The sequence below is a fragment of the Truncatella angustata genome, assembly GCF_020726525.1.
Source record: "Truncatella angustata strain MPI-SDFR-AT-0073 chromosome Unknown BKA67scaffold_10, whole genome shotgun sequence".
NCBI lineage: Eukaryota > Fungi > Ascomycota > Sordariomycetes > Amphisphaeriales > Sporocadaceae > Truncatella > Truncatella angustata.
The window spans coordinates 230,514-252,353 of NW_025763390.1; the positions used below are offsets into that span (position 1 = coordinate 230,514).

Consider the following 21,840-nt stretch of genomic DNA (forward strand, 5'->3'; position numbering starts at 1 on the left):
AAGTTTGTTCCAGGCATTCTTAGCTCTATATCACATGCAAACATTCCCTGGAAATGTACAGCCTACGGATCCGTAGAGGATGGGCACTTACAGCTGGAGCAGCCACCTAGCGCATCATTTTGCTGCAACTCAATGCATTGCTTCCAATAACTTTATTGCCCTCTCGTCATAACACGCGAGTCCAGCCTCATCCAGTGCTACCAGAAAGCAAGCAAGATGCTTCCTATACTCCCTCCTAGCATGCTTCCAGGTATCCAACAACCATGTATTTCATTCAAATCATCTATATGATCATTCACGAGCTGTTGTCTCGCATATACGCGCCCTTCTTCGATTTCCCCCTCATTTTCTACAGAACAGAGTTACCCGTCAAACCTCAAATGACATCATCAGTTAACCGGGTCCCCAGGAAAACCGTCGCCATCGTGGGCACAGGCAGTGCGGGAATTGGCGCTTTGTGGGCTCTGAACCGTACTCATCACGATGTGTATGTCTATGAGGCGGCCGATCGGCTCGGAGGCCACACCAACACGGTAACCTGGAAGCGGGGGAAGTACCAGGCACTCGTCGACACGGGATTCATCGCCTTGAATGCAGCCACATATCGTGTGTATCCAATCACAGCCGTAATGTCTCAAGACCACTAATTCTCTTGTAGCCAATTTCAATAACTTTCTGAAGAAGGTTGGTGTCAAGACGGCAAAGACTGATATGACCTTTGGCATTTCCCGAGATCATGGCAAACTCGAATGGTCTGGAGCGGGTCTGGATGCTGTCTTCTGTCAAAGAAAGAACCTCCTCTCGCCCCGGATGTGGCGAATGCTTTTTGATGTCATTCGTTTCAATCAATTCGCATTAGACCTGCTAAGGGATGAGGGCGATTCCCTGAGCGAGACGGAGACAATAGGACAGTACCTGGAGCGAGAGGGATACTCGGATACATTTAAGAATGACTATCTGATCCCGATGACAGCTGCTCTCTGGAGTACCAGTCCCAGTAAATGCAGTCTCGAATTCCCGGCCACAACCCTCGTGCGATTTATGTAAGCCTCTGGAGTATTTCATCATGCACTTTTTACTAACTTGGTTCGAAGGTGGAATCACCATTTACTAGACACAATATCGAAGAAGCCAGATTGGTTGACCATTGAAGGTGGTGCGAAGTCCTACATCGATGCCGTTATCAAGGGGTTCCCGCCAAACCACCTCTTCCTGGATACACCCGTCAAACACGTTACCAATGAAAGCGATGGCCGAGTAAGACTACACCTGGAAAATGGCAGGTCTGCTGTGTACGATCACGTCATCCTCGCGTGTCACGGCGACCAGGCATATCAGATAATAGGACCGTCCGCTACGCCTGAGGAGAAATCGATCATGTCTACTTTCAAGACTTCCGAGAACACGGCAGTTCTCCATTCGGATCTAACGCACCTGCCGGTCCGGAAGAATGCGTGGTCGGCGTTGAACTACATGACGTTGACGGATCCATGGACTCGACAAGATATCGATAGGGTGTCCCTGACCTACAATATGAATGTTCTGCAGCACATTCCACGCCAGCCATTTGGAGATGTGCTAGTCACATTAAACCCCATACACGAACCCAAGAAGAACCTCGTCCAGGGGCGCTACTCGTATGCGTCGCCGCTGTACAACCCGGCCACGATACGTGCGCAGAACCAGCTGCGTAGGATACAGAACAAGCGCGGCATCAGCTACGCGGGAGCCTGGACAAAGTACGGCTTCCACGAGGATGGCTTCAGCAGCGGATTGTATGTGGCGCAAGCACATCTGGGCGCGAAACTGCCATTCGAGTTTGTTGATTCCACATACAGCCGAGGCAAACAGCCGAACAGGGGCCTCAGGGCCTTGCTTGTGCGCGTCATCATATTGGTCGTTCAGGTTTTAGTCATCGGAGTTCTCGAGGCTGTCGTCGAACGGATCAAGCCCAAGGTGACATCCAAAAAGGTCAATGGGGAATGGAAGGTACGGACAAACGGATACAGGAGGCTTTCATGATTATATTGTATACCAGAGGTTTTTGGGATTTGAAGGCATAGCTTGGTGTTCGGGATTGCATATCTTTTGGGCTCAATCGGTATTGGCACTTTTACGAGTCTATGCAATATAATCATACACATAGTTATGAGCTCCTTATTTAAAAAGAATTCCTTCGCTCTAAGTCGCCTGTTTCTACACGAAGATTTGAGAAGTTTCTTTGCGGTATCCTCGAGGACATATTTTACTAACCTTTTGTCTTAAATTCTACGTAGCATCATTGAAGAAATAAGAGCTTAATATATGTTCTTTCGAAACAGATCAAAGGTCCGAACCCTTGTTCATTCGACGGGTCAGTCATAGCCGCTGGCCTCGATGCCGGCCGAGTAGCCGACATTTTGGATATAGAGAGGCAAATTTATGGCGGGGCTGGCCTCGTGTTATTAGTTCGTCTGGAATTGACAAAGCTGCTAAGAGTACGATAAATTAAAGGCAGGCGTGGCACACTGTCGATGTCCTACATCAGTCGCTTATAATGGCTTTGGTAACCTTGTCGTGTTAGTTATTATCAAGAAAGAACGAAATAGTAACCCTAATAATGACGAGCATGAAGTAGATCCTATAAGAGCCCATGAATTGGAAAATACTATACTACCACGTAATATATACAAGGAATTAAGTTAGATAGCAGAATTCTAGCGCCATTAATCGATGTTCCAGTGCATTTCTGCCCCTTGCAGCTGCAGATCCCGGCCAGTCGCCGAGACCCCTGCTGGGAGACCATTGCACCTACCTAAAATTCAAAGCTCCCGAAGCTAATTGAATGTACGACATCATTCGATTTTCGGCTTCCGAATGCCCTCAGTACAGCAAACCATGAATTACCTACCCAGGATATCGCTGCGCTCCCTGCAGTCCCCCGCGACCTCGAAATGGGCTTGCAACTCCTGTCGCCGCGCGCTACGGCAGCAGTCGCAACCACAATTCCAGGCCAAGGCGGCGCGGCGGAATGTATCGAGCAGTGCCGCCCCCAGGAGCAAGGCAGGCTCGTCGCAGCACCCGAACCCGAACGTGGCGGCGGATATGGCAAGATTGAGGGCGTATTACAGACATAAGAACATCTCGGGACTGTATGTGAAACCCGGGAAGACTCTATTACAAACAGGCAGGGGTATTTTGTCTTGGAAGAAAGTGACAAGCTGAGACTCTTTTTTTTTGGCCGCAGGAACTACATCCTCAGTATTATTCTCGGCACCGTTGCGTTCAGTTATGGAAGTGTGCCCATGTACAAGATGGTATGATCGATGCCCTCTTCTACTGCTTTCTGGGACACATACCAGTCCCATTGGCCTCGAGCAATGCGACCTATAACTGACAATGCTTTCCCACGATACAGATCTGCCAAACCACAGGCTGGGGCGGCCAACCCGTACGCGCGCCCGGCCACGGCCCCGGCGGCGACGAGGTCGATGCCTCGACCCGCCTGGTACCGGTCGAGGGCGCAAAGCGGATCCGGGTGACGTTCAACGCGTCCGTGTCGGACATCCTGCCCTGGAAGTTCACGCCCCAGCAGCGCGAGGTGCGGGTGTTGCCCGGCGAGACGGCCTTAGCCTTCTACACGGCGACCAACACCTCGGATAAGGACATCATCGGCGTCGCCACGTACAGCGTCACCCCCGCGCAGACGGCCCCTTACTTCAGCAAGATCCAGTGCTTCTGCTTCGAGGAGCAGAGGCTCAACGCCGGCGAGACGGTCGACATGCCCGTCTTCTTCTACCTGGACCCAGACTTGCTGAACGATCTGAACATGAAGGGAGTGGAGACGGTAACGTTGAGTTATACCTTCTTCAGTAAGTGCTACTTGTTGCCTCTTGTGCTCTTAAGTCTCGGCTACTGACGTGTTTTTCACAGAGGCGAAATATGACCATAACGGGAACTTTCAGAACATTACACCGTCGACTTCGTAGAGCATTGCAGAAGTCATGATGTCGGCCATGCCCTTGTAGATTAGCTAAACTTGTCGGATGTATACTTGTTTTGGTGACGCTGACCAGGTTTAAGCAGGCCAAAAGAAGAAGAGGAAAAACAAATCAGCCCTGCTCTGTATTATACCAGATGAGACATGTATATTGATTATCTCCATTAGAGACACCACTGCACGTGGCTAATCGTTGCTCTTGCATTCATGCCTCAAATCGTCCGACGGTGGTAATTTTATCTCAACTGGTTGCCATTTTGCCTGTTCACGGCATTGCGGACTTGCCCCTTTTGCGCAAGTAACGAGTTAAACGAAACAAGCTTGATAATCGTTGTTCCAGATGGGCTTCTGCGAGAGAGTTTCCCAACTCTATACAGATCTGAATTTTTTCATTACATATACTTAACCTCCAGGGTCGGCCCCTTAACTATCCAAAGGCCGCTGACCCCAGATGACATCCAAAGGCATGCACGGATGTATCTACAGCCATGTTGGGTCAGCATGTTTTCAATCACTTCAAGAAGGACGAATTTACTTACCGCAGGGTCCATCAAGTCCGCCTTGCACTCCTCCAAGAATTTGTCGACCTCCTCCTCGGTGCCCTCGCCCATCATGACAAGCAACTTCTTGCTGATGCCATCGATACCCTCGTAGAGATCCTTCCTGCCCATCCACCCCAGCTTCTTCTGCCTCTGACCCTTGGCCCACGGCCCGAGCGGACATCGGAGGTGCTTCTCCTCCACATTGACGAAGCCCCTGTTCCTCAGCCGCTCCGAGTGCTTCAGCGAGCCCATGGAGTCAATGCCCAACTTCCCGCAGACGCGGTTGATCTTCTCGCCCCAGCGCCACAGCGCGCTGCCCTCGCGGATGGAGCCGTCGGGCGACTCGAGCGGGATGTGAAACTCCTGGAGCTCGAGGTAGCCGCCGGGCTGCAGGAAGCGGTAGGCCTGATCGACGAATTTGTCCCAGTTGGCGATGCCCATGGTGAGGGCGCGGACGTGGACGTAGTCGAAGCGCTGGTGGAAGGACCAGTCGTGGCTGGCGTCGTCGATGTAGAAGGTGCAGTTCATGGGCACGTAGTCGGGCTGGATCGGCGACAGGTCCGTCCCGACCACCTGCACGCTCGGGTGCAGGTTCGCGAACTCAATCGCCCAGTTGCCCGTCCCGCAGCCCACGTCCAGCACGTGCGTCATGGTGTTCATGGTGTCCAGCGGCGCGAGGTTGTAGCGCCCGCCGCATAGCTCAAGCCAGATCAGGTGTTGAAGTTCGAGACGGTCCATTTCTTGCTGTTTAACTTATTAGAACCAGCACTCCGTATGCTGGAGGGGTGTTGAGGGGGGAGGCATACGATATCATTCGGTAGATGGTATTTGTCATTTGCGCTTTGATATCTTCTCCCATGGTCAAATCTGAATTCGTAGTCCTCGCTCCTCAAGGAGGTCGACGTGCTGCATGGCCAGTGTAAGTCGGCATGTTCCGAATGATCAGCACAAGTCCCACTCACGAGGTTATCTCGGATCCCAGGGAAGAATCATTGTCAGAACGGTTCGAGTCAACTTCCAGTTGACTGATGATCTCATTCTGACCTGCGATTGAGCCGGCGGCCACAGGCGCTGCCGCTTCTATAGTCTGTCCATGCGGTATGTTTTCGCCATCTTCGTTCTGGAAAGCCGGAAGTGGATGATCCACATCATCTACGTTCATGCCGGAATATTCGGCCATGGGGAAAGTACTGAGCGGTATTCTGTAGACATACGAGACGAAGAACTGGAATGCTTGTGTTTGCCGGAAGTGATCATACTCATAGAGTCTTTCCCGAAAAGCATGATCTGATTGTTGAGAAGTGGGTATGCCATTCAATTCCCTGACAGACTGACGGTCGGCCGCTTTGCAACCTTCAAACCGTCGGTTACACTAGTTGTGGCAACGGTTGTTGGCTCTTCCAATAGTGTGCTAAAAAGGCGGAACCGCCGAGATATGGAGCCAAGCACGAGCTGAACTCGAAGGATTCTTAGTACTTTGCATGTATACCGAAAAGAAAGCACTCTGTTCGCTTCCATTTCCCAATGCGAAGACACTTGCAATATCAGACACGTAGAATGGCCGACGGCCTGGATGGGGAATCTCGACTAGTGTTCGCTCTTAACGACTAGGAGTATTTTGTAGATACAATAGCCCTCGGAGATGCACGATTATAAGACTTGTTCCGAAAAGCAACGTGTATAAGTATCGTCACAAATTGTCATCTTTTAGCTTAGGGCTGGTATGAGTGTTGCTGGTAGAAGAGCGTGTGCAATGTTGGCTCGGAATATGCGAAGTTTTTCCAACATGAAAAGTTCGGAATAGTCTCAAGCAAACACGACTGCAACGACATGCATTACGACGATTGTAGTTGGATGAGGCCAAGGACCGGCTTTGCATGTGCCGCATGGCAACGCAGATGCAGGGTTGGGCCCGGCTGCCGCAGGGGCTCAATTGCGTGCAGATCTGGAATCGTGAAGTGCCAAAGTATATAGTTCATTTCTTGTTGCTGGCAGATGAACCTCCTCAGCAGGACACTTGACAAGACGCCCTTGTGTACGACACAATGTTAGTGAGTTAATCAGAACATGTAGCACGATATTTCTGTGAGCGCGACTTTATATATATAAATGTGCTCGCTCCGTCTCGCCCCGTCTCGCTACTGCGCGGCATGGTGTAGCAAGGTGAAATGCAGGGAAGCCGAGGATATGAAGACTATTGTTTTCAATAACAGGAACAAGACAAAGAACGTTGGCTAATTCTGACGGCAGGGTTGTTGTACACTCGTAGGCGATTCCACCCATGTTGAGTTTGGCATTTTTCGATTCCTTTCTTCACCACTTGTCGGTGCGGATGAGTTGCAGGCGAGCAGGCAGCGCAGGCAGGCAAGCAACAAAGTACAAGATCCGATCAGCATGTGGTCTGTGCGTCAGACAGCAAAGCCCCTGCTGCACTAGCCACAACAGCCACTGGCTCGAGAAGGAAGGCGGCTTCGAGGTCGCGTTTGCATTGCACACTTTCCCGCTTTCGAATTTGCGAAAACCCACAAACGACCAGCAAAATCTCCCGCCCGAAATTTTGGCCAACTTTTCCCGCTCTCTTTTCTCCTTGATTCCTCGTGCCCGCCAAACTCGACCACTCCGTCAACACCAATTCACCCCGACTAACCTCAACCCAACAGCCAAAATGCCTGCCGCCGGTATGAGAATATCGTACAGCTCAACTGCGAACGTGCCGCTGACTATTTTGACCAGGTATCCACCACTCTCGCAGAAAGAGCCGCAAGGCTCATTTCTCTGCTCCCTCATCGGTGCGCCGCAACATCATGAGCGCCCCTTTGTCCAAGGAGCTCCGTGAGCAGTACAATGTCCGCTCCATCCCCATCCGAAAGGACGATGAGGTCACCATTGTTCGTGGTATGTCTCCTAACCTGCTTCCCCTCCGTCGCAGCACGCCTGTGACCACGAGCAATTGCTAATCGCCCATCACAGGCAGCAACAAGGGCCGTGAGGGCAAGGTCACTTCCGTCTACCGTCTCAAGTACGTCATCCACATCGAGCGTATCACCCGCGACAAGGCCTCCGGCCAGTCCGTCCCTCTGGGCATCCACCCCTCCAAGGTCGTCATCACCAAGCTCAAGCTTGACAAGGATCGTGAGGCCATATTGGAGCGCATCAAGGTCGGCCGTGAGCTGCGTGCCAAGCAGCAGAAGGCATAAATGCCCTGCACTTGCCCAACTCACGACATGACAACTTTTTGACGAAACCCCTCAACCACACGACATCGGAAGCGGATCAAGTACAAAAAGGCAACGACACGAAATAAAATGGCGGACGGCAAACGGATCATGACGGCTCTTGAACACCAATGACATGGGACGACATGACATTGATGGAGTCGATAAAGGGGAGATTTGGCGTCCTGCGAATCATGTTCCCTGTCTCAGGAAACGAGGCAGAGGTACGGGGGACTTGCTTGGGTTTCAGCATCTAGTTGCACGACTGCATCAAAACAGAACAGTTTCACGCACACAATGGCCGTTTCACTTGCCTCTTCCTCTGGAAAAAGCTGTGAATCGCTCCATGGGAGGTTCTTCCCGAAGCCCTTGCTTGACTCGCTCCGATATGTGTAGCGACGTGACCAACAGCCAGCCTACCTACTGACTCGAACGCGGTTTTAGATGCGGCAAGTATGCCAAGTCTGAGGTAGGTCCAAGTTGTTGTCTTGAAATTCCTTATTCGTATCCTACATCTCTACATATCTCCTTCAAACCGCTAGGATATCTCCGCGTCAACCACAAGACCCATGGTTTTCGAGGTATACGACTGGCGAAGAGCAAACCAAGTGGGGGGGCAAATTATGAATCACCGCTCCTTCGCTCTCGCCTGCAGACTTTCGCGGAATACTATATCTTGATGTTGAAAGTTTGATGGTGAGGCACATCCCCTTGTGCTTGAAATCTGTGATAGCAATCTTATTCATCTTGCCCACGAGTGACGTTCAGACGCCAATCGTTTCTGTCCTAATTAATATTTACAAGTGTTTCTACTTAACTTCGCAATTCTACGTGCCAGTGCGAAACCTTGTTTCCTAAGTCGCTGACCATAATTCAACGCGAATATGACCCCCACAGAGGTTACTCCCAACGTCTGCTGCACTTTCTGTGGAAATCAGAACGCAAGCCAGCATATATTTAATCTGTCAATCGGTTTAATTACCTGCCTGAAGAAACTGTCAAAGAAAACTTTTCCGTACTCGAGTGATACCATGCCAAATGGCTGATGTCGAGATGCTAAGGCAAATGCTATCCGGATCTCGGTACCATAATGTCGGCCCAAATTGGCCCTCTGCTCTCTCTATAATACATGCCAAGCACGATATCGCATATCATTGACCCTTACATATCTATGTTTCCCTGGGACGTACAAATGAGGCTAATACAAACAATGATTGAGTATCAGATGAAAAGTGTGCCAGCAGTCTCGCTTCAGTCCTAGTAAGTGATAAGATGTGGGTTGGTAGCCCTGGTTGTCCTGGACCGATTTTGAATGGGGAGCATCTCGCCACTACTGCCAGCCGGGGCCAATAACACCTCGACGCTCGGCATCGCGAAGCATACGTTGGTGGAGATCGGCAATGATGTCCGCTTGAGATGATGGCAGATCTGTGGGAGGTCTGTTCTCACCTGTCTTCTCGGAATGAGCACGCTTGCCTGGGAGTTCTGCATCTCCTTTACCACCCGACAGCACTCGCAGCGAGTCATTGGCATTGGTCATGGCAGGGGTGAGGGATGCCACAGCATGACCACCAAGTTGAGGAAGGAATCCGTTGGCTGTCATTGACGAAACAGAGCCAGGGGTAGCAGCTCCACTGGTCGATGCCTTCTTCATCATGCTCTGCCAAAGGTCGTTGCTAGACCCCTTGCTGCACTATGATCAATATGTTTATTTGACTTCTGAAAGGAGGAAACCTTACCTGGATCGTTCCAAAGCTCGTCGCCCAGCCGAAGACACCTTCTTCTCGCTAGTTGAGGCTGTGGGAGTCTTAACGGGTGATGTCTGTGGCTTTTCACCAGGAGACTTTTCCAAGTACTGGTTTCTGGTATTGGACTGAGCCTGAGTCTCGGCGGGTTTAACAGCCTTGGGCGTGACTTTCACTTCCTCGCGGGCCATGGTCTCCGGATTGATGATGGGTACGGCGTGGCTTAGCTTCCTGGCTGAGCGGGTGCTCTCGGTATCACGAGTGATGTGGAAGGGATCCTCGGACTTCTTGTTACTCCCAAAACTATACTCAGCCTCAGGCTGACCCATAGGAACCTGTCGAGCGTTCGCCTTTGGGGTGGTATCAATCTTCTCGCTTGACTTCACTGGCGATGCTGGATAGAAATCTTTGCCATCGAACTTGGGCAAGCCAGATCCCTTGACTGAGATTCCACCCCAGTAAACATGGCGGGCACGCTTCTCTTCGTTTGTGAGATCTCGAGAATACGTACAATCGCCGGCATGACCAGATGTGGCGCCCAAGCCGTTAGGCAGCTTCCCAACCAAGTAGGGCGCTGTCGAGCCTTCAGTGCCATTCATAGTTGCAGCAGGTCCAATATCAGGGTAAATATGGCCCGAAGAACTCATGCTTGGCCAAAGCCCTTGTTTGTTCAACAGAAGAGTGGCAGGGTTATCCAACTCACTAGATTGATCAGCGTCAGCGATAGAGCCGAGGTCGCTTGGCTCCAGAGAGAGCATGGACGGCGTGTTTCCCCTTGGTTCGAAGATGGGCGCCATCGCTGCACGTGTGGGAAGCGAAGACTTCTTGACAGGGTCTTGCTTATATCCCCGGGTCAGGTGTGCCTCCAGCGCGCACAAGGCCGAAGTGGTATCCATTCCCTTAGAAGAATTGATACCAGCCCGTTGGCGCAAATCCTTGACTGTCTTGTGTCGAATTTGATCCATGGATTGTGTGTGGTTCAGTGTTGGGTAACTGCGTTGGATAGATCTCATGGAGCCTGCCTGCGAACCGCTATGCACAATGTTTTCCTTCATACCTGGTGTCGAAGGGGTCCTGCAATGTGGCAACTCCGATCCCATGGTGACGACTCTCTTGTCACTATTCGGGTAGATGGTCTTCTCAAAGCTGACCTGTACCTGGTAGTTGTGCTCAAACTGCCCGATCAGCTTGCGAATGGTCTGAATCTGATCTCGAGTAGATTTCTCATCGATTTGGTGCTTGTTGTACTGGAGCTGGTCCTCGTAGTACTTGAGCTGAGATCGAAGTGCAGTAAGCTGGCTCTGTGTGATCTGGCTAGGTTTGATGGAGGTAATGGGCGGCTTCGCAGTAGGTGTCTTCGATACAGCTTCAGGTTTAGCGGACTGGGATAAAGGTTGCGTGGGTTGTGGTGCTCCAGCACTCAGAAGTGGTGCAAAAGCTGGTGAGCCCAACATGTGAGGGCCCGGCATGGGAAGCATGGGCGAGGGCTGACCGAAGGAGCTGGCGCGAGCAATAGTCGGGTGAACTGGAAAGCCACCAAAGTAGGGACTTGGTGTCATAGGCGTAGCTTGACTCTGCATTGGTAGCGGACCACCGGGATAGAAGACGTTACCGTTGAAGAAGTAAGGTCGGGCCTGGTCGAACTGCTCGGGAGGCGAGATCTTAATGGGAGCAGGCTTGACCTTCTTTTCTTCCTCTTGTCCGTACTGGGTCTTTGGACTTTCAGGTTTGTCCTCAGTTTGTCTCTGTTTATCGCTTTGTGCCGCTGGTTGTTTTGCTGCGCTGGCTGCTGGGATTGGGGCTTGTGGGAAACCGTAAGGCATCGGCATTCCATTTGGTATTGGGTAGAAGGGCACGGGCGCACCGAAGGGAGCGAACATGGGAGGATAGCCTGGGTACATGTGGTGAGCCATTGGAGGCAGGACCATGGTCGGGGCAGTTGGGGTGGGTTGATGAGCATTGCCATCTTGATCGGTGACATTCTCTGAAGATGAATTCTTGCTCAATTCACCCGAGTCACTCTCCGGATCAGCTCGCTCCTTGTCCCATTTCGCAGTTGGGGATGTGGCGTTCCGAGTGTTGGGGACAATACGTCCACCAGCCGTGACGCGGACGTGTGTTGGTGAGACGACAGCTTTGAAGAAGCGCTGAAAGCCCTCGTTCTGTTGAGTGTCAAGACCGGTGGGAGCGGCGATCGGCTCAATGGAGTTGCGTTCCGATCCACTACGACCACGGTACTTCCATTGCGTCTCTCCATCAAGGTTGTTGACAGGTAGGCGGCTTTGCCTCTTGCCCTGAAATACAATATGTTCGTCACTGTCCGTAGAAGAGATAGCATCGTCCTTGGCCTTCTTCAGGCGACGTGGCTGGACTGTGCCGTTGTGCTTGATGATGATTTCACCTAAAAGAAAGGTCAGCGACACCGTTTGGAAACGTTCACTTTGGGTCAGACTGCGGGAAGGTGCAGATTAATGAAATTGTCATCTGAAACATACCGAGCTCAGGATTAGCCTTAACCTTGTCGCACAAAAGGTTGGAGGACTGCGAGTCTCTGAGTCCTAGCAGCTCAGAGACTGTATACGTTCGGGATGACATGTCGAAATCGAGGTAAGCGAAAAGGCAGAAACTGCGTCGTGTCTCTGTAGGCTTACAGCGGAAAAGAGTCGGGAAGGTGCCAGGCCACTTGGGTCTTCTGGCGAGATGCCGAGCTGCAAATCGTAGTATTACACAAGCCTGTACAGAAGGTCTAAGATTGTCAGCAAGTCCCTTCTGTGCTTGCAGTTGAGATTGTAAGAATATTGGCAACTCTGACGGTGCTGATAGTGTAATGGGGATATTGGTGGGATGCGCAATGTCCTCGACCCAAACTTGCGAGCACTTGGGGTGGTTGCGGAGATAATGCTTCATCTCAACAATGGCTGGCGCTGTCAGAGCAACATCGTTTTCCTGACAGGCCTTGAGCCGAGAGTAGAGGCTCTTGATAAGCTTGGCTCTGCGGACCATGGTAATGGTTGTCTAGGTGACTGGGGGGCTGGGGTTACCACGGTGTGAAACGGTAGGTGGTTGGTGATACGATTAGATAAACTAGGTAAGGAAGGTGATGGGGATGGATACGTGAATATGTGGTAAGGCGAAGGTAGTCGGCGTTTGAGTGAGGCTTCATTAAGCTGATTCAGCCAGTGGCATACTTGAGAAGGGCTGGATGGAATCCTTGAATGGTGGTTGTGATGAGGTCTGAGGGAAGAATACTTACGCCAAGAAAAGAAAAAGAAAGAAAGAAAAAACGAGTATTCACGAGCAAGCGGCAACAGTATGCATACAAGATTTCTTGATGGATTGTCGAAGCTTTGTTGCAAAACTGGGATAGAGAAGTTAGCTGGCAGGCGGACGGTCGACAATGTTGTGGATGGGGAGATGAAAAATAGGCGAAAGGAACAGAGGTGAATGTTATCACCCACAGTCCAGCACAGAAGCAGGCAAGTGCTCAGTGAAGACAGAGAGGGACGATGGAAAGAGGGGTCAGGAACACCTCAGCTCCAGCAAATTCTCAACGGGAATGATGAAGAGTGCAAGTTGGTGGTGGGAGGAATGACGAGATCCTGCAATAGATACAGGTTAGAGGTGGTGACTTCCAATCAAGCTTCTTTCTGCGCTTTTGGCAGGTACGTGTTCATTTGTACCAGCCGACTCGATGATTGTGTATCAAATTCAAAATTCAAGGCAGGGCAGCAAGAATTGCAGATGCTCTATCGTCGTGAATCTCTTTTAAAGGGCCATATTGTTTTGGGGGTTTTCCCGTTTCAAGGAAGGTTTTACTCACTATCATGCACAATACCTGCCTTTCATTTAGAAGACGGGTGTTCGGGGAAGTGCAAGCCAAAGGCAATTCTATACCAGTACCCTCGACAAGAATCCATACTAAGGACTGTTCCGTATGCCATTTGCAACTAACTCTGACGAAGTTGTCTAACTCACAGATGGAGTATTCGAAGATCATCACTTGAATAAATTGCATCCCCGATATTGATTCAACACTATTCCCCAAACGCAAATTAAGCTCTCTCCGCAAAATAGTAGTACGTAGAAAAAAACACAAGTGTCACCAATTTCTGCAAATGACCACTATCGTTGTCGTTGTGTTGCTGTAGATGGTGAAAGAACGAATGACGCTGGTGTGTAACAATATAGCTTGTATATTTAAGTAAGTAAAAACCCTTTGTTTATTTCGTGGCAATTTGTCGTGTCACAAAAGTGTCTCGAAACGGCCAGATCCTTTGTTCTGTCAAGCAGATCCGAATCGCTAGCCTTTTTCAAATGTCTCGCAAACCAACAATTACGCACTAACAGTCACAGCTGATAGAGTATAAATATCTTAAATCCATGGTAGTCCACATACGAATATCAAAGTTCTCGGGTCACCAAGCTTAATTGATATTTTGAACACGACCTTTCCCTTTGACACCTTATACCCGACAAAACGTTACACGAACAAAGTCCAGTTAAATTACACCATGGCAAACGGCTCGTCCTTAAAAGACTTCTCAGGCAAGGGGGCAAAGATCAGAGAACGGCACAGAAAGTTCTGGGATATCCAGTGTGCCATAGCTGATGTCCTGGCATACTCCCAGGGCAAAGAGGGTCACGAATATGGCGTCGATCTTCCATTAGCAAAGAAGGGCTCATGGTTAACACCCAATCCACCCTTTCGAAACCCCAAAGACGCAAAGCTGGCAAGGAACGATCAGACTTTCATCATCGGTAACACGTCATCCTTCGACATTGCTCAATACCCCGGTGAAGAAAAGAGAGCTAGCATGTCGATGGTTCATCTTTTGGGCATCCCTGAAGCCAGGATCTTCAACGGAGTTTCGTTAAACCGCGCTAATGTCCATATTATCGAAAACATGATCGAGCTTTTCAAGAGAAATTGGAACGAGTTCAATGACGACGAGAAAGTATACCCTTTCAGATGTGCAGTGTTAAAGCATGTACAGGACACAATATCTGCAAGAAAGGATTCGCAGCTCGCCAACTTGGAAAATCAGGACCCCAACAACAAGGCGAGGCAGGAAGCAGTAAATGAGTCGTGGGAAACAGCACGCAATCGCCTCGCTGCCATGCAGAATAAAATATACGATCTCGGAACCAACGATTTTCTTTTCGGGCTGCATCTATGGGACGAACAGAGTGTAAGCCACCTGCACTTACACATCATCGCAAAGTCTCCAGAACTCCTTATATTTTCTACCCGAGAACATGATGTGAAGACTGTGGATGCAGAAGAAGTTCAGAGATACATCGAGGGAACCTTGTGCAGTCATATTTCAAATACGTTGGGTTGAAGCACTCAGCTCCACAGCTCTCGTAATGAGCACGGTCTGGCCTAACGGATAACTCAAGCACGCTACAATGTAGTTTCTGACTGCAGTGGCCCTTCACCTTGGATATCAATGAAATCCCGTTAATTAACCCGTCTATAGTAAATTTGAAATGCTCACTGAATAGGTTGTCTTCGAAAATAACAAGGAGAGCATTCAGGGGCCCCCTCAAGCTTGGCTCGCATTTCTAATGAGCAGGCACGATCACGCATGTGGATAGTTCAGTATTGAACGAAGCCACCAATATCACGTACAGGTACTCAGGATGAAATTTTTTGAGTGGCCCGAGCCCCAGTTATTCTTTCGCATGTCGGTCGCAAGATGAACTTGTGTAAAGTGAATGAGGTATGGTGTTGAAGTTGAACATACCTGGAACATAAACTAATATTCAATGCTATCTTGTATATCACCTGTATGCTCTGATGGCTTAGGGTCCTGGACAAATCACCATCGTTGGCTGCACGAATGCTAAATTGCTGAATTCACTCCTTTCGTATGCGTGCTGCATTCAGACCTGGCACCCGAACTTCTGGTGGATCCTGTTCAGCTGAGTATAACAAAAGATATAGTTCCCCTGCGCTGGCTACTACGGCAGATTGGTTTCACTCCTGTCAAATTATCTTGTCCCATACTACTGATGACATTGAAAGATACGATGCAAGTTCATTCCACCAGCCCAGCCACCCGCAAAGCTGTGAGCAATCACCCACTTGATGTTTATAACCTTTTTAATAAGGGAAGCACCATCATGATGTCAGCACGGGTGCAGCATACTAATCGCTCTGTCTGTGATGACACGGTCAATACCTTCGATCAGAAGCGATTTACACGTAAGGCTGGTGTCAAACGTGTCAACGCAGTCAAGCTTTGTGAGTTTGTGCTGAGATACAACGTTTTTTCTTGGCCGGCATTTCGCATCTACGAAGAATGTCAGCTTTGTACAGTAGCTCTCCTTGTTCCGCAGGTTGACCTTCATCTGCTTACCGGCAAGTGGATCACACAATCGACAGTGAATTCACCAGGCATGACAAGACATGGAACGTGCCCTTCTTTGGGTGTGACAAAGTGGATGGGAACATCGCCCGAGAACATCGAAGGCGTATCATCCGATCAAGAATACTTAGGCCTATCTATCATGATTTTTCCATTAAATATTTGGAATCTAGTTGAATGCCTGACTTATCACGATATACCGAAGCGTGATAATGATATCAATTGGAAGTGAAAGTCGGATCAAATTTGTAGAACTCATCTATTTCTTCTACTTTCTATTTCTTGTTTGTGAACGAACGAGCGTGTAATGGTACTGTTTACCCATAATTTTGACGAAATGATGCATGTGATAGCGTCAACCTAGTATCACACCGAAGATTCACCTCCCCTTAGTATCTTGGTACCTTTCCAGCGGTGTAGGTCAAGGACCAGCGTGTAAAACGGCCTTCTACGTCTCAAGCTGAAATATCCGAGCCTACAAGTATAGACATACTGTGATAACGCTTTATCACTCTAGGCGGCAGTGCTCTGGGCAGGGGGAGGTGGAGGTGTACCACTGGGCTGTAGCATCAAAAAAGTTAGTAATTGCTTTTTCGATAGTGTAGTGAACAACTTACAGGAGGGCCAGAGAAAACACCAGTGGGAGCTCCCGATGGCGGAGAAGGAGGGAGTCCAGAAGCGCCACTCGGGAGTGATGGCGGAGTACCGCTGGGAGGTGCTGGAGGAGACGAAGCCTCTTGGCGAGCCTTCAATGTTGCGGTAGGCGCAGGGGCATCTGATGGCTTGCCAGAGGGAGGGGGAAGTCCAGAAACACCGCTAGGAAGTGGTGGAGGCGTACCGCTGGGAGGAGCAAGTCTAGAAGCGCCGCTCGGAAGGGGTGGTGGAGTACCGCTGGGAGGTGCTGGAAGAGACGAGGCTTCCTGGCGAACATTCAACGTTGGGTTAGGCGCAGGGGCATCTGATGGCTTGCCAGATGGAGGAGGAAGGCCTGACGCGCCACTGGGTTGCGGAGGTGGCGTTCCAGATGCTTGAGGTGGAGCAGACGGATCATTTTGCTGGGCTGCGAGCTTCGCAGCTGGTGTCCCAGACGGCGGAGGGCCGGTCGGTCGGGCTCCTGATGGCTGTAGCATTGTGTCAGCTGTGGTTCCCACAAGACAATTTAATAGGAATATGAAAACGCTTGGTCACTGTAAGAGCTTAGAAGCTCATATCAGACAATTGTGAGAGTTGCTAAGAGAAGAAGCAGAAGAAGAAGAAGAAGAAGAAGAAGAAGATGCAGATTGTGTCTGCTGCATAATTGCTTACCTTTACTCCTGATGGTGGCGGTCCAGTAGGCTAGAATACAAGTATCGAGGTCAGCAAGCATTTCTCGTACACCGAGTGGAATTTGATATGGTTGCAACGCAGCTGGATCGCTCCTTTTGTATACCCAAATTGCTGCATCGCACAACAAGCTCGCATGAAGCTATATCATAATATAAAAGACTCATTTGGGAATTTGCTTACAGCTACGCCAGAGGGAGGGCCGGAAGCGTCCTGCCGAGCCTTCTTTCTCGCCGGCTCCGTTGGAGCAGGCAGATCACTCGGGGGCGGGCCGGTTGGTGTCCCAGAGAATCGGGGTGGTAGTCCAGTTGGTAGTCCAGTTGGAGGAGCCCCCGTCGCTAGATGAGAGTAAATAAATTAGTTTCATATGTTTGTAAAATTTATCAGGGCTTGGTTGTTATACTCACGAGTGAAGTCAGTGGGAAATCCGCTGGGCAGAGGCGGTAGCGAGCTGTCTTGTCGCATGGCGAGCTCGAATGGAGCTGCCGCGACAGTCACGGTAAAGACTGCTACGGTAGTGAGGAATTTCATTTTGATATGAATAACGAAGTTCTTGTAAAGAATGAAGAGGAGCGGAGGCTGAATGTACTTTGCAGCCGGCTGCGATTTCTTGAAAGAAAAGATAGGAAGATGGAAAAGAGTTGTGTTTGATGAAGCTGTTGAATGATCTGAGGAATTAGAACTCAAACAAGGCGAGGATACCAGTCCTTCTTATAATCCAAAGTTGACCTTATGGTTCTGGTCATTGCGCTCCTCGGGATACTCATCGTGTCGTGACACAGCCCCCGTCATTGCCTCATTCGTAATTCTCATAACGTTATACACCTCCCACCGAGCTGAAGGCCACACGGACTGAGGCGGTGGATCGACATAACTCACAATATACTCTAGACGCCATGGGCTGCTCCGTGGTTCTCATTCGAAGTCGCAAGCTCAGCTCACGAGTTCACGGCCTATCGCATGGGTGTTCCCTGAAGCTGAATCCGGCAAGGCCCCAAAAAAAGCACTCGAAAACATGGGCTGCGCTTGATATGCATCCCCATCGAATGTCGAAGTGGATATCATGCCGGCAATCGCTATCATGTCAGGGTCTCAAGAGCCGCCTTATGACCCGCCATTCGATCGCACAAGCACCTTGTCCCCATCGTGTGGATTCTATAGTGTTTAGAAAGTCCCCGAAAAACTAGACCCGTTCAACCAACAACCCGGTCCCACACCCCTGAGCCGCCATGCTGATTCGGGCTACGCGCAAGCCTTCCAAAACGCATTACGCGGCCTGCGTCAGTTGTCTATTCTCTCCTACGCATGGCATGACGGTCTGTGGCTATAAATGTACTCACGATACTTGAGTCCGTTATAACCCCACAAAGACGGCTTCCATGTATATCTTTTCTTGCAGATCTCATGTTTCACGTCACCTTGTTTCAACTTCGAGACGGCCGTAGCCAACACGGTTGTCACCTCTGCACTTTTGTTCTATATGGCGCCTTTTGGACAGCCCGATACTCTCCTGTCAAGGTTTGCGTGGAACGGATGATTACGCGCCATTTGACGACTGCAGTTCAAGCAATCGACACCAGCTGAACTTCGTAGCCCTGTTGAAGTACCATATTTCAGCCGATTCCTAGCAAGCACGCGCGTGCGGCTTCAGTCTCCAAGCACGAACATGTACTAACATCCGGGGACAGGTGAATGCTTCTACAACATTGTCGCAATGATTTTGCACGATGAGATCGATGGAATCATAGGGACTTGTTGATCGACACCCTATTCGATACAGAACTCTATTAAGCTGTGGACGCGTATGTCGCTAAGCCAAGATCTCCAGCCAATAAGAATTACGACCTTCATGCCGAACTTCCAGAGATGGAAACTGCATCCTCCGACTCGGGCTGTGCTGATCACTACCTGCAATGCCTCTAATAATGTGACTCAGATCGACAAAAAACTGTCCTGAGCGACCAATAGTGTCGAAAGTACAGCTCCTTTCCGGAGCGAATATCGGTCCCCGATCGCGGCATTTTCAACGACTATGCGAGCAGCTGCACTTATAACCTTGATACGCAAGGTCTCTTGGTTGATTGGCAGTAACATTCGGCTTGATATTTCGACGTATGCCGTATCCTTGATTCCGTTGCCATCATCGTCCTTGATTTTTCTGGAAATATGTTGGTGACAACTCTCAAGTATGACTGGATCAGAGAAGCGATGTTATATACGCCAACATATTCTGTAATTTTTTGGTACAAAGCGCTCTTGAGTACAGCAGTGGGCTTTCGTGCCTTGCAGCATCTGATTACAAATCCTCCACCGCCTCCCCATCTCAGGCGCCTGGCTGGGACCGACTTTTCTCCACCGATTTAGACCAGCGATGATGTAAATACTGACGTTTTGAAGATCGACACGGTGGTCAGTGGTCACGTATGCAATTCTACATTGGCTGACCAGTGATATTCCTATCGAGAACATGCGTACGCGGGCCGACTTGCCGATGCAAATTTCCCTTTCCTCTGTTCGATGGGCCGCCGAACATACTATGCCCCCTCCAGACCGCGACGTTGGATACTAACATCTCGCCATGCAACAGCGAGGCTTCGATAAATAGTCTCAAAGCTACTGAATGAATTCGAAGTGGTAGTAGTCTAAGCAAGAATAACTCTTGTTATCTCATGTTAAGGTCAGGATCAAATCATGTGTGACCAGCCGTACCAATATATATATTTGACATCGCTGGGATTGATATGCTCGTTAAGTCTTGATTTTCTGTTAGTTAAAGAGACATACACTCGCAGCGAAGCAAGGGAGAAAGTCGGTCGAACCCAATGACTAAGTACATATTCTGCAACAGATCATGTTCCAAAATTTGAGTACCAGTCACACTTCACATTCTCACCCAGTCCGACATGCTATTCTGAGAGTAACCTGATTCCGGTACCCTTGTCTTGTCGCCAGCCTAATCGAACGTTCGTCCAGCTACCAATCGAAGACTTAGGGGCAAGTGTCGTCATGCAGCAACGAAGAGAATCACGTCCTAATTTCTGCGGTCATAAGGTCACAAAATTTGATTTACACTTGTAGGAAGTTTATCTCGACGAGGTGATTTGCCTTGGTCCAGGCATGAGAAAGCTGAGTATAGTTAATAAAATTTTGGCAATTTACTACCTCGATACAGCTCGTCCCTAGTGGCGGTTACGGTCTCGTATATTGTCGCAGCGTGTAGCGTGCATTTCTTCCCACAAGGCCATCCAGATACTTCAACTGCACATTTGAATATCCTAACTGGGCAGACACCGAGCCTGCCATTGTCGTAGTTGAGGAGGTGAAGCTAGCCCAGCAGCTATCCACTCTTCATTTGACTCTCTGGCGGGGCAGACTTTTCTCTCAAGCACTGTGGTTCGACGCATAGCGTGACGTCGTACCGTGCTGGCTTGCACCACCCATACAGAGCTGCGGAACTTCGCCGACATGTCACTACGGATAGGTCATAACTCCTTAACAAATTCGGCCATTCGGTAGTTTCTGGTTTTGCAACAGTATGGGTGAACCAAATATTGAAATTGGTGTAACATTCATGATGTCTACTTTTGCGAGAAGAAGTAACCCATCGACCCTCAACTCAGCCTACTGATGTCGCCTTGGCCAATAATCTTTTGTACAGCTGAAGTGCTTCGTTGATCTACTTACCTCATGAGCCCTGAGCTGGGATATATGACTGAAGAATGAATAGAGACTAGCAATAGCGCGACCTTGAGAAACTCTGACCCGACCACGTCGTACAACTCATGAGTGGCATCGAAACGTGAAGATAGTGAATCTGTACTTCTATTTCGCTACTAGGAGGTTCTTGCGAGATAAACAGAAAACTCCCCCAGAATGTTATGCCGATTACGTTGAAGTAAATAGATATTCATGAGATCGACATGGTACCACCTCCGGTCTGTCACCATGCCAGTGGCACTCAATGAGACATTGGTTTCCGACACTGAGTAGTACTGGATGTCTTCCGTCTCTGCGGTGTGCGCAACATAGCCACTGTCAGTCTATATATATGCTTCCTAATACTCGCCGTATGTAATGCTACTGGGACTAAACGATCGACATGAACGAAATGCGATATATGAAGGTTCAAAAGCCCGGCAAGGTGTCGGCAGGTACCAGATTTCAGGAAGCATCATATTAGCAGAAGCGAGCTCGAAGTTTCCTCATGGAATGAAAGAAGGCGTGTAATATACGTAGCTGAGGAAAAGAAAGAGAACAAAAGGCACAAGGTGACAAGCTGAAACGTATATTTCTGCATGCTCTATGCTAGCTGCAAGTGGTTGAGTTTAAGTGCTGTTTCATACAGAAAAGCCAGATCAAGGTAGGAAGTGATTTCCCGTTGATGAGCGGTACTGAATGTAAATCATAATTCCGCATCATCCTGGTCGTTTGGTGCCACATGGTGGACGCACTAGGATCATAGCTACGTACCCAATGTCTGCCAAAACAATATCGACAAAGGATAACAGTAAAGCACGCCATAAAGACGACCCGGAAGTACGGATCAAAAACATGGACTTGTTGTAACACTCGCGCACCTCAAACAAAGCGCGGCCGGTCATCAAACGAGAAATGATAGACGAAATGTGTATTTCAGAGATAGTCAAAAAATTCTCCTAGCCTATG

General features: G+C 49.5%; 6 protein-coding genes across 6 annotated transcripts; 3 read left to right on the forward strand and 3 right to left on the reverse strand.

Annotated features, from left to right (window-relative positions):
• Nucleotides 1–380: 380 nt before the first annotated feature.
• On the forward strand, nucleotides 381–3,968 carry BKA67DRAFT_595366 (amine oxidase; the record flags this gene model as incomplete). Its single annotated transcript, XM_046105156.1, has 8 exons — nucleotides 381–606; nucleotides 659–1,043; nucleotides 1,095–1,971; nucleotides 2,297–2,353; nucleotides 2,895–3,101; nucleotides 3,171–3,296; nucleotides 3,398–3,851; nucleotides 3,913–3,968. 8 exons carry the CDS (start codon nucleotides 381–383, stop codon nucleotides 3,966–3,968), a joined length of 2,388 nt encoding a protein of 795 aa, XP_045952338.1.
• A 434-nt stretch (nucleotides 3,969–4,402) lies between these two features.
• On the reverse strand, nucleotides 4,403–5,683 carry BKA67DRAFT_526615 (methyltransferase domain-containing protein; the record flags this gene model as incomplete). The annotated part of the gene is made up of 4 exons (XM_046098767.1): nucleotides 4,403–4,459; nucleotides 4,519–5,265; nucleotides 5,328–5,427; nucleotides 5,484–5,683. The coding sequence occupies 4 exons, from the start codon at nucleotides 5,681–5,683 to the stop codon at nucleotides 4,403–4,405; spliced, it is 1,104 nt and encodes a 367-aa protein (XP_045952339.1).
• Nucleotides 5,684–7,186: 1,503 nt separating this feature from the next.
• On the forward strand, nucleotides 7,187–7,718 carry BKA67DRAFT_663709 (translation protein SH3-like domain-containing protein; the record flags this gene model as incomplete). Its single annotated transcript, XM_046108232.1, has 3 exons — nucleotides 7,187–7,199; nucleotides 7,255–7,416; nucleotides 7,492–7,718. The coding sequence occupies 3 exons, from the start codon at nucleotides 7,187–7,189 to the stop codon at nucleotides 7,716–7,718; spliced, it is 402 nt and encodes a 133-aa protein (XP_045952340.1).
• Nucleotides 7,719–9,066: 1,348 nt separating this feature from the next.
• BKA67DRAFT_663710 (uncharacterized protein) lies at nucleotides 9,067–12,484 on the reverse strand (the record flags this gene model as incomplete). The annotated part of the gene is made up of 4 exons (XM_046108233.1): nucleotides 9,067–9,424; nucleotides 9,476–11,882; nucleotides 11,977–12,054; nucleotides 12,133–12,484. The coding sequence occupies 4 exons, from the start codon at nucleotides 12,482–12,484 to the stop codon at nucleotides 9,067–9,069; spliced, it is 3,195 nt and encodes a 1,064-aa protein (XP_045952341.1).
• Nucleotides 12,485–13,992: 1,508 nt separating this feature from the next.
• BKA67DRAFT_663711 (uncharacterized protein) lies at nucleotides 13,993–14,823 on the forward strand (the record flags this gene model as incomplete). The annotated part of the gene is made up of 1 exon (XM_046108234.1): nucleotides 13,993–14,823. One exon carries the CDS (start codon nucleotides 13,993–13,995, stop codon nucleotides 14,821–14,823), a length of 831 nt encoding a protein of 276 aa, XP_045952342.1.
• A 1,294-nt stretch (nucleotides 14,824–16,117) lies between these two features.
• On the reverse strand, nucleotides 16,118–17,888 carry BKA67DRAFT_87175 (uncharacterized protein). Its single transcript, XM_046109506.1, has 5 exons — nucleotides 17,583–17,888; nucleotides 17,359–17,513; nucleotides 17,158–17,187; nucleotides 16,470–16,973; nucleotides 16,118–16,413 (listed from the first exon to the last, which is right to left on the reverse strand). Exons 1-5 carry the CDS (start codon nucleotides 17,704–17,706, stop codon nucleotides 16,366–16,368), a joined length of 861 nt encoding a protein of 286 aa, XP_045952343.1. The 5' UTR covers nucleotides 17,707–17,888; the 3' UTR covers nucleotides 16,118–16,365.
• Between the last annotated feature and the right edge of the window lie 3,952 nt (nucleotides 17,889–21,840).

What these genes read in the sequence shown, in the direction of transcription:
- BKA67DRAFT_87175 (XM_046109506.1), bottom strand. Translation starts at nt 17,706, where the DNA reads ATGAAATTCCTCACTACCGTAGCAGTCTTTACCGTGACTGTCGCGGCA. An exon ending in CGCCACCATCAGGAGTAAAG is followed by an intron (nt 16,974 to 17,157) that starts GTAAGCAATTAT and finishes ACAATGCTACAG; the next exon opens with CCATCAGGAGCCCGACCGAC. An exon ending in GTGTTTTCTCTGGCCCTCCT is followed by an intron (nt 16,414 to 16,469) that starts GTAAGTTGTTCA and finishes TTGATGCTACAG; the next exon opens with CCCAGTGGTACACCTCCACC.